The sequence below is a fragment of the Arachis duranensis genome, chromosome 10, assembly GCF_000817695.3.
Source record: "Arachis duranensis cultivar V14167 chromosome 10, aradu.V14167.gnm2.J7QH, whole genome shotgun sequence".
NCBI lineage: Eukaryota > Viridiplantae > Streptophyta > Magnoliopsida > Fabales > Fabaceae > Arachis > Arachis duranensis.
The window spans coordinates 991020-1002633 of NC_029781.3; the positions used below are offsets into that span (position 1 = coordinate 991020).

General features: G+C 31.7%; 2 protein-coding genes across 2 annotated transcripts; one reads left to right on the plus strand and one right to left on the minus strand.

Moving 5' to 3' along the window:
* The first annotated feature begins 4770 nt into the window (after positions 1-4770).
* Positions 4771-9019, plus strand: LOC107468150 (transcription factor GTE12). Its single transcript, XM_016087395.3, has 11 exons — positions 4771-4950; positions 5582-6436; positions 6655-6712; positions 6783-6905; positions 6989-7032; positions 7135-7192; positions 7275-7358; positions 7482-7603; positions 7711-7777; positions 8358-8479; positions 8567-9019. The coding sequence occupies exons 2-11, from the start codon at positions 5708-5710 to the stop codon at positions 8816-8818; spliced, it is 1659 nt and encodes a 552-aa protein (XP_015942881.1). The 5' UTR covers positions 4771-4950; positions 5582-5707; the 3' UTR covers positions 8819-9019.
* Positions 9020-9379: 360 nt separating this feature from the next.
* LOC107468185 (eukaryotic translation initiation factor 4E-1) lies at positions 9380-11114 on the minus strand. The gene is made up of 5 exons (XM_016087440.2): positions 10714-11114; positions 10377-10542; positions 10150-10275; positions 9698-9763; positions 9380-9608 (listed from the first exon to the last, which is right to left on the minus strand). The coding sequence occupies exons 1-5, from the start codon at positions 10998-11000 to the stop codon at positions 9558-9560; spliced, it is 696 nt and encodes a 231-aa protein (XP_015942926.1). The 5' UTR covers positions 11001-11114; the 3' UTR covers positions 9380-9557.
* Between the last annotated feature and the right edge of the window lie 500 nt (positions 11115-11614).

The following is an 11614-nucleotide window of genomic DNA, read 5'->3' on the forward strand; positions in this document are numbered from 1 at the left end:
TAATATGGGTATGTTTAATTTAGAGTGAGATGTATGAATACTCATTTATGATCATCCCAATATTTTTAGTTCATATAAATATATTTTGTTAAAGGATAATTTTTATTATTTAAAGAATATTGTATAGTATTATTATGTATTTATTTTTATTTTATAATTTTTAACTAATTTAATTAAAAAAATAGGATTATATATATAATCATATTACTAAATATTAGGTTTTAGAAAAAAAATTATTAGAATATATATATATAGAAAATAAAAAAAAACAATGAGGGACCTAAGGCTACATTTATATACAGTAGCTATAGTATACCAAAAAAAAAAAAGAGAGACCTAAGGCTACGCTTATAAAAAGTAGCTATGGTATACAATGTGGCTATGCTTTACAAGTGATGCAGTAGCGTTGAAAAGTGTAGCCTATTCTGGAAAAATGAAAGTTGAAAAGCGTAGCCTTTGGTCCTGGACAGCATCACTTGAAAAGCGTAGCCTATTCCCAAACACCAAAAGCGTAGCCCTTGATGCAGAAAAGCGTAGCCTTTGAGAATAGGCAACTACCGAATATGAATCACCCCAAAAAGCGTAGCCGTAGCCTAAGGCATCATTTTTTTCCACTTTTGGCTACACTTTTCAAGTGTACCTGAATGGGTGTTTTTCTTGTAGTGCACATTGAGCACGTGAATAGTCATCCAAAAGAACGGATGAATTTTGCACAACTGTATAAAAAAGCCAGTGTATCTAAATTAAGTTCTATTTATAATATGTCAATAGTTTTAAAAATATACTAATAATACTAATAGTTTAAAGATAATTGTACTACAGTTATAAAAAATTTAGTTATTACTCTAAATAAATAAAATAAATAACATATTTGAAAACTAAAAAAAAAGGTTAGCTGTAATTATGCTTGGAATGTTTCCATTTTTTTTCATTTTTTTTGTTTGTTATTCTTTCAATGCAATGTTTTTATATGTTAACAAAAAAAAAAAAAACAAAATCACGTATTGTGACTCTTTTTCTTTTACTATGCTTTAATATTAATTAATTAATCTTGTGTCCATACAATATAATTAAATTTTAATCACTCTAATCTATTGATGAATTACACCTCTCTTAATAATTGCATTACTAATCTGAAATATAAAAAAAAAAAGAAAGAAAGGTAATACATATATCCAAGAAAGAAAATAAGCTTAAAAGTTGAAAAAAAAAGAAATTTTATATTAAAAAATTTAAAAATAACATATCCAAGAAGAATAGTCGTAATATATAAATTGAGGTAACAATTTAAATTTCTCTAAAATTAATTTAATCAAATACCAATATTAGAACTAAATTACTTAAATAATATTTAATCTATTATAATCCTTAAACACGTGTAGATTATAGTCATTCTCATAATGACAACCAATTAAAACAACATCATAAGTTCGAACATTTAGAATTCTTACAAATTTAGACCATCCACTTGTTAAATAAGCTTCATCATCCGCTATCCATGTAATATGGTAAGGTATAGAATTGTCACACCGAGAAACTAAACTTACATTTATTCCCTTCAATGTCATTGCATTGATGCAAAAGAAGGCCGGTAATTTTTGAAAAAAATTCACAATATATTATAAAATTATTTTAATTACGAAAAGTTTAAAATAAGAAAATTTGAATATATTACCAATTGTTGAAATTGCATCTCCGAGTTTGACACGAATTTACCAAAAATGAACTTAAATTGAGGGAATTCAATCTCATTATATGCTCCACCTTGAAGATTTTTGGGCAGACATAGAAAGCATGGAGAGGATGGAATTTTGACTTGGCCTACAAAACTCCGTGGAAACAATTCCTCAATAAAAAATCGAGCTCCTCCCAAGAAAACCAACTTTACCCACATTCTATTAGGTTGGTCATAATATGTGAGTAGATTCAACCATTCTTCAGTAAAATAGAGTTTACTGTCCTTTCGTTGGACGCTTACATCCATGTAATTAGAACCCGAATCAGTGAATACAACTTGAGATGATATTTGATAGATGTGGTGCATTATAAACGATTGCGGCAAAAGACAATCGCACTGGAACATTAGATGAAAAGAATAAATTGGAGTAAGAACAATCATTAAATTATCAAAAGAATAATATAATAGAATGAATATATAAAAAATACTATAAAAAAATTATAAATTGTACCTTAATAGGATCAACTTCGATGAAAAATAAAGAATACATTCTTATTCTATGAAATAGCCAAAAAAGAATAATAAATTAAAAAAATGAGTTGACTCTTATATCTAGACTCACAAACTACAAAAAAAAAACACTATATATAGCGATGAGAATATTATTGAAGAAACGTATAGAAAAAGAATTTCGAAGACGATGAAAAAGAAGAAGTTAAAAACAACAATGACAATGTTAAAAAAGATGACGATAATGACCACATATAAAAAAAAATACGCATATCTGATTTGGTTAGGACTTAATTGATAAAATTATTTGACCGCATAACTTTATTGTAATATAATTATTTTACCCATACAAAAATTTTATAAATAAATATAATATATATTTACTTGATCAAAATAAGAAAATATGTAATAGAAAAAAATCTAATTGAAACTTTCTTTTTAAATTATCATGCATATAAAATATTTGAATTTAAAAATATCTGATCGAAACATAATATTGTATAACGTAATTAAAAATCTTATTGAAATTTTAATCTAAAAATCCTTCCATTTAAATACCAAACACAATATTTTATCATAAAGAATTTTAAATAATCTCTAAAATTACTTCACTTCTTAAACTACTTCATCCGGATATTATTAAATGTGATTTTCTTTAAGTGACAATAAATTAGATATATTTTTTTTGGAACTTTTTTAAAAATAATTTTATATAATTATAAAAGTGGCTTAACTTTGTATATAGAAGGGCAACGTATAAAACTATATATTACATAATAATTGGTGTTTTTTGTGTTTTAGTGTTTTACACAAATTCAGGTTTGTTTTATAAAATAGAAAGATTGGAGGGTACATTTTGTTTTTTTTTTCTATTCACAATCTAGAAATTAGATGGTTGGATTTTATTATGTTTAATTTAAAAAATTTTTGAAAATAAAACGGTACTATTTCAATGTTAATTATTATTTATTATTAATAATATTGTATTCATAACAAAAAGTATAAATATAATTCTTCAAATTTAGATTTTAGAAGAATTAATTAACGTTATAAGTAACAAATGATCTATTTTATTATGCATATTATAAATTAACGAATTAAATTAACAGATATAATGAATTATAATTAATTAATTGGTATAAATTATAATAAATTATATAACATTTGAAAAAAAAAGAAAATAAATAAGAAAATAAAAAGAAATAAAATAGATAGAAGACTACAATAAAATAAATTGAGTGTAAGAGTTTTTTTTTTACATTTCATATCACATACATTTCAATAATAATAATAAATAAAAATACGTCAACTTGATATCTAAGAAAAAATGATGAGATAAAATCATAATACAGTTCTAAAGTAAAAACTTAAATTAGAGCATAATATTATTATACAACACAAATTGAAAGTAATTTCACACTACAATATACCACAAACATGTAAATGAATTAAATTTAAATACGAAATATTTTTTATTTATGCATACATGATAATACCATGGTCTATAAATACTTCATGGATAACATATCATATATAGCTCCGAATGATGATGAGCGCGGAAGTTGGAGAGTGTGGTAGTTTATATCCACGATAGTTGCCTTCTTGCAACGACGCCTCATAGGAAGAAAAAGAATTGTTGTAAAAGCTATCCAATGAAAGAGTAATTGGTAAACGAATGATATTTTCTTCTAACATACATGGTCTTTTATAGTGGTAAAATGAAAATGGAAGGAATTAAATTTTATATTTTTATATTAGAAATAGAATTTGATATTTATCCCAACAAAATTATTATTATTATCAATATAAATTGGTTAACAACTTACCACTAATAAAATCATTGGATAATAAATAAGAATTAGAAGGGTATCAATATAATTAAATGAATATAATTAAAATGTTTAAAAATATTTCTGATTGATTAATAGTTTAATAATACATTAAATATTGATTTTATATAATTATAATAAAGATATTTTTCTAAATTAGTATAATTATGCATTATTCACATAATACATTCATTTTGGAGGGAAAATGGGTTTACGAGAAAGTAACACCTCACGAAAATACTTAGTATAGTAAGTAGATATATGTTTGGTCATGGGCTAAGTCCTACAAGCAGAAAAGCCCAATGACCTATTTCTAATTAAAATGTAAAGTGAAGGTGGGTCGCAAAATAATAGTTGGGCTTGAGTATTAGAATCTAAGTTTTTGGAATCTGTCAGTCAAGCCCAACTTTACACTGTTGTCAAAAATAATTGGCCCATTTATCCAATATATTTATTTTGTTTTGGAAATAATCCTCAACCTAATACCAAAAAAAGACTGGGTAAGTACCAAGTTTATTGTAACCACCTCCATTTGAATTTTTTTATAATTTTATTTCACTTCAAATTTACCAAGAAATTTCTCTCAACTCCATAAGATAAGAAACAAAACCATACACATGATGTCGATGGTTTTGATATTCCGTGTTTATATAATTGTGATATTTTTTGTCACTGAAAATAAATACCAACAAAAAACTTAAAAAAAAAAATAGAGTAAAGCGCAAGTAATAAGAGTAGAACTGTAGAAGTAGTCAACTGAAACACGCGTAGATAAGGAAAAACCCTAAAAAAGAAGAGAGATAGAGAAAAAAGAAACACTGGTAGCTAGAAAGTTCACACTCCCACTCCTCTGCGCTTCTCTTCCTTCTCTTCGCCCTGCTGCGTCGATCTCCGAGGGGGGCTTTCCAGCCCTCTCTCTCTGCTTCAATTCAGGTACTTTTACCTCCGAATCCTTTTTTACTTTCTTCGCGCTCATCTATTATTCACTCTTCATCTTAATTTTCCTGGTTGCTATCGAAACATGGTAACCTAAGAGGGTTTCGATTTCGGAACTTGATTTGAATGGGAATTCGATGTAATTGGTGATTTCTTACTTTACTTTGAGTTCAATTGATGTCGAAAGTGGGTTGCTTTGTTAGAGGCAGGTATAGGATCTATGCTGATTTTGTGATAGTTGAGTTTTTGCTCAGATCTAAGAATATCAGCATATGATTGAATTTAATTTGATTATCGTTTTTGTTCGACCTTTCGTTTAGTTGCTATGATTTAGTGCTTAGCTTATTCACAGTATAATTCGACCTCTTAATCCCCCCCCTCTCTCTAATTATAGCAGTCTGTATTCGATACCTTTAAAATTACCCTGTCAAATCTATGCAACTACTGTCCAAGATTTGGAGACTAGACTTCTAATTTCGGTATCTACATTAAACTAACCTATTTGGCTCTAGTTTTTAAATCAAGTTTTAAAGGGTTAAGTAGGGCCTTGCAGTTTTAGGATATTTGTTCTGTGATTGTTACTATCTTAGTATGCTGTTTTGAATGTATTTATTTTTTTGTCATGTAGGTGTTCTGTCTTCACATGGAAGCATTGCACGCTTAATGCCCTTGCCCTCTGTGAAGTATTTGGACTCTACTTGTTTTTTGAAAAGTTAGGGAGTGAGCTCACAGTTTAGTCTTATTTTATCACAACATGATTGCCACTGAAACTATCGTACCTAGTACAAAGTTGAGGATCAAATTCTCAACCAAAAGGATAGAAGTTGATTCTGGAACAAAATGTGAGGCTGCACAGAAAGTTTCCCTAGTTGATCAAAGTGAGCTCTCTAGTTCAAAGAAGTCCCTTAAGGCAGATTCCAACAAAAGGGGACTGCCAGGGACAGGGAGCATTGAGTGCCAAAAAGAGAAAAGGCAGAAGATTGATCGAAAGGGATCTTCACACTGCTCTACAGTCCTGAAGAGTTTAACATCTCATCGATATAGCTGGGTTTTTAGTAAGCCAGTGGACCCTGTGGCATTAAACATTCCAGATTATTTCACAATCATATCTGAACCCATGGATTTAGGCACAATTAAATCCAAGCTGGAGAAAAATATTTATTCCAGCATTGAGGAATTTGCCACTGATGTCAGGTTAACCTTTTCGAATGCTATGACATATAATCCTCCCAATAATGATGTTCATTTAATGGCCAAGGAGCTCAGCAAAGTATTTGAGAAAAAATGGAAAGATTTGGATAAAAAATTGAAGTGTGAAGACGACCTTGAAAAAAATAGGACGGGGTTCATCAAGGAAACAGGAGTAAAGAGTTGTAATGGGATGCGGTCTCAAGAAAAAGATGCGGTGCCCAAAAAGTCACGAGTATCTGAGCACAAAGGAGGAATTCAGAAGGGTAGTTCAATGGCAGCAAAAGATGCTAATGTAAGTGTTGATTTCTGTGAGAGGAGAGTAAAGACTTATTGTAATATGCAAGGTTTGAAGATAGTTTATGGAAATCATGAAATAAAATTGATACTTCTGTTAACTTTGTTCTCTGAGGTCACTTCACGAGGTCAACCTCATTAGGTCACATATGTCTTTTGTTTCCCTTTTTATGTATTTTTGAAGACATTATTGTATTGGCAATGATTTGGTCATAGGTGGAGTTTCCAAAATTTCCATCGCTTTCTTGCAAAGTGAAGAAAGACTTGAATGAAGGTATGAATTGTTTAGAATACAGCATGTGTTTAGGGCTCTGTAAGGGAGCTAATAACTCTGTAATCTGTAGGCAATATAAGTAACCACGAAGGGGAGTCTTGTCCTTCATTGCGACTTATCACAAGCCGATGTAGTGTTTGTGGTGACATTACTTGCAGTTGTGGAATTCATAGCAATTCGAGTCACGCTTCAGGTAGTTGAAACAAAGTTCTTCCTGTGTCTATATTTGACGTGTAATTTTTTGCCTAGTTGACCTACATTTCTGCATTGATTTAGAAATATCTTCTGAAGGATCTGAAGGGAAGGATGCTTTGGGGCAGGTATTTACAGCAATCTTTCCTATACCATTAATGAAATTATATGTCTTTTATCAGTTTCTTTTTTAACTGCAAACCTTAAAAAAACTGTATATCTAATTCCAGGATTGCCAGACTAAATGTACATCACCTTTGGAGAAAAAATCTGACCCAGATTCTGATGGTGAGAAGAACTTATCATTCATCATATGTTATGTTCTCTTACTTCTGTGCTGATTTGGAATGCTTGATGTTGATATGTAAAGGGCCTGTAAGTTCTCTGGACAGTGAACACGTATGTTCTAGTTCACAGCTTGCAACTTCTGCTGGTGATGCCACTTCTGGGGAAGGTCAGCTTATTTGATCTGCTTTTGTTGCTCTCCTTTTTTTCTAATAATATCTAAATGTGTTGTTCTGTGAATTATGATGCTAATCTTGTTGTCTTCCTTTTTTTTATTATTTTTAAATTTCAGTATGGAGCACCCCTGTTTTTTCTGTACAGTTGTCACCTAAAAAGGCTCTCCGGGCTGCTATGCTTAAAAGTCGCTTTGCAGATACAATCTTGAAAGCACAACAAAAAACACTTCTTGAACATGTAGGGATTTGCCTTCATTGCAGTATTTCTTCTCTTTGCATTACTAATGGATATTGACATTTAAATGTAGTGTGGTTTCCTAATTTATTTTTTACTGCTCCATTTAGGGTGATAAAGGTGATCCTCTGAAAATGCAGTTAGAAAAGGAGAGATTGGAAAGGATGCAGCGAGAAGGTGAATATAGTTGCTTGCTTTTGAAACAATCTAATTTGACAGAACAAATCTGTATGCTTGTTTGAACTTTGAATGTTCACGAGGGACATTGTTTCCATTTTCCCAGTGTGTCCCTCCCTTGTCTTCTGTGTTTGTTGACATGTGTCATGCACAAAGTAAGAATACTGAATTGGAATCCTGATAATACAGATGCTTTTGTACGGATATATATGTGATATTTTATGCCTGTGGGCTAATGGAGGGAATAAGATCAACAAAAGAAAGTTAACCATCACATTCAGTTTTTCTCTACTAGCTATCTAGTAAATTGTCATACTCTGATGCTATATGAATTTGAGTGGTACCAATATCCAGCAATTCCCCTTGTATTTTGTATATTTTGTTTAAAGAGTAACTGCTTGCTCATCTTGTCTCTTCATTATCGAGTTTTATGGGGTGCATGGCATGGACTTGCATACTTTTTCATGATGCATTAATTGTGATAGAAGATTTTTCAAAGTGTGGATATTGGGCTGTTGAGAATCGTGATTTATTTATTTATGATATATCCGATCCTTGTTCATTATGTGCTGTATGACAGAGAGAGCTAGAATTGAAGCCCAAATCAAACATGCTGAAGCAGCTGCAAGATTGAAGCTTGAGGAAGAGTCAAGGCAACGAAGAGAAAAGGAAAGAGAAGCTGCACGACTTGCAATAGAAAAGGTTTTGTTCCTCAAATAAATTTTGGTACTCAAATGATATGATTAACAAAATGAAGTTCGACTCTGATATCTTCTGTTTTTTTAATAGATGAAAAGGACTGTTGATATAGAGCACAATCTGGAGATAGTGAGAGAACTTGAAATTTTGAGTGGGTGTACATTATCTTATAAGGCAGTGGCTGGTAGACATGGCTATAAAGTTGCAATGGAGGAGACATTGGAGAAACCTCAGCTTGAAAACCCGTTGGAGCGGCTTGGTTTATTTATCAAAGACGAGTATGCCGCGGATGAAGACGAGGTGTTACCGAATGGAGGCTGCGAAGAAGGGGAAATATTGTAGTGATTAACTTTTAATATAGTACTCCCAGGCACCAGTTCCTAATTGTGCATCTATCTGATTTTGAAACAGATTGATTGTAAATGCTGCACATTGCTGTCCAACAAGATCCCCTATTATGCCTTTGCTGTTGCCCCCATTCTTTCCTATCTGCTTAGTAGTGGAAGTCGTTCTAAATACAACTTGATGTGTACATTGGCTTGATATGCAATGTTTTTGCTCCCTCTTCTCATGCTAATAATGTCTTGGATTGTGCAATATTAAATTTACATACAAGAATTGCAAATATATGTGGGTAAACTTTCTGCTTAAAAGAGTTAACTTGTGACATACAAGGACTACCTAAATTTGAATTTGACTCTAATTTGATCTTACTACCTGTTATCATACGCATATCCTAAACGGTAGTGTGAAGTATAACTCGGCCCAAAAAGTACTATAGTTGAACCAGTTTTGAAATAAGAACATAACATCATGACCTAAAAAAATAATAACATAACAACATTCATTTTATCGCACACAAGAGTCTGCCAAGCATGTGTAAGATATCAATATAAGATGCAATTAGTAAAACAAAACTATTATTAATGAAATAACAGAGTCACCTATTCACGGTACACGGTTCTTAACACACTGTTGAAGATAAGATGCAAAAAAGGTTTTCAAATAACTCTCGGCTAAATACATGAAAAATGTAACACAGCCTACACTTTGCTACCACATAGAATGAACGCTATACACTTCATATGACGTATTTGTTTTTAGCGGCTCTGTCATGCTTCTTTGCATCCTCCTGCACAAATAGCCAACAACAAACATAAATCACGAACTTATATGACTTGTAGCAACAAATTCAAAAGCTCATATAGTTGTTATACTCACGTGGAATATAAAGCCGATGGTCTCATTATAATCAAGAAACTCCTTCCACTGTTTTCCAATGCTCACCTGCATGCAACAAGAAACACAGTTTTGGATTTGGTATTCCACAAATTCTCCAAAGAATTTGACAATAGATGTATACAATTCACAAGCACAAGCAAAGGACTCGGAATGTTCATTGCTATTGTTCATTGTAACAATACATATCTACCACCTTCGCATGTTCAAGAGTAAATTACATAGAACTTTCCAGCTATTGGTAAAAATTTCATATCTCTAACAATTCCAACCAGTCACTGTAAATAATTGAGTTATGTTATTTATTTGCACTCTATATCAAACAGCTTAGCAAGTCCACATATAAACAGATCTGAACTTTTTCTTTGGTAAGTTACAATTAACAGCTAGTAATATACTCAATTTTTAGAAGATAGAAAGAACTAATTCAAAACCTGGGCAGCTTCATTTGCAGCATTCTTAGTCCAAAGAGCAATTTTCTCCTGCCTATTCCTGACATTTACAACAGCTCCGCAAATCTCATCACCATGATCAAATTGTTCTCCAATCATTCCCAACAACTTTAGAAACAAAAAAGAGAACATATTAGCACATATCACAAATCATACAGATAAATTCAAATCATCAATGCAATGCATCAACGGTTTTCACATTACAATACCGTGTATAACCAACTGGTATCAGATTTCCCCCTAGGAAATGTCATAGTCCATTTTCCCCCATTAGCGCAGATAGGGTCCTCCCATTTAGGCTCAATCTTGTGCTTGAAACAGTGAAAGTCTGCTCCAACAGCCAACTTGCTAGGGTGATGTATGTTATTGTAAATGCTGTAAACACCATCAGAAAGCAAGAAACCAAAAGGCTTCTTTTTTAAAAAATAATACAATACAAGCAAATAAACAAAATATATACAACAAAGATCTCATCAAGAAACTAATGAAAGGACAATTTTTGACGGTGCCCAAAAATCGGAAAATGGGAAAAGATAGAAGATTGACCTCCAGAATTCTTCAACGGTGGCGAAGGTGTAAATGGGTCTGATGGAGCTGCCCCAAGCTGCTTGCTTGGACTTAGCGGAGGGATTATCGAACCAGAAGGTCCAAGAGTTCTCAAGAGGGTGGGGGTTACGGGCGAGGGCGCCGGAGGAGGAGGGTGGCCTGGAGGTGGCGGAGGAGTCGTCGTCGTCGAGGATCTCTCCCTCCTCAAGGTCTTCGTTTTCGTTGTTAGGGTTTGCGGTGATTTGGTCGTCAGTGATGCTTGATTTCTGGGTATCTTCAACCACCATCTTGTTCTTCAGCTGAAGCTGATACAAACTTGCTCTTGGATTCTCTCTTCTCTCTCTATACTGTATCTCTCGATTGAAATTGCTCTTCGTTCCGTTTTGTGTTTTGAGGTGTGTGCGAGACCCAGGTTTTATTCACACAGAGGCACTCGTGGGCTTCTTCTATGTTATGGCTTACAAGGCCCAGTTAATCAATTTTTCACATTTTTCTTTTTTTTTTTTACAGAATATTTCAGATTTAGAATTTATAATTTAGATTAAAAGTTTAGGGTTCAAGGTGTTTTATATTTTGTTTCTTTAAATTTTAATCGTAAATTAACTTTTAAGAATAGTTACATTTCTTATTTTTTTTGAAACACATGCATTTGTCTTAGAAGACACTGAGAACAGGACAGGACAAGATATTGATGGACAGATATACAAAATTTTGTGTTCTTGTATTTTGTTTGGTGATAAACTAGAACAAATTATGAAAATCTAATTTATTCTCTTTTTTTTTTCATTCAAAAAATTTGAGATGAAAAATATAATAATAAAAAGTATAATTATGAAAAAGTTAACAAAAATAATGAAAAAAGAATGAAAAATAAGTTGTGTCCCTTTTTAGTGTCTCTGTG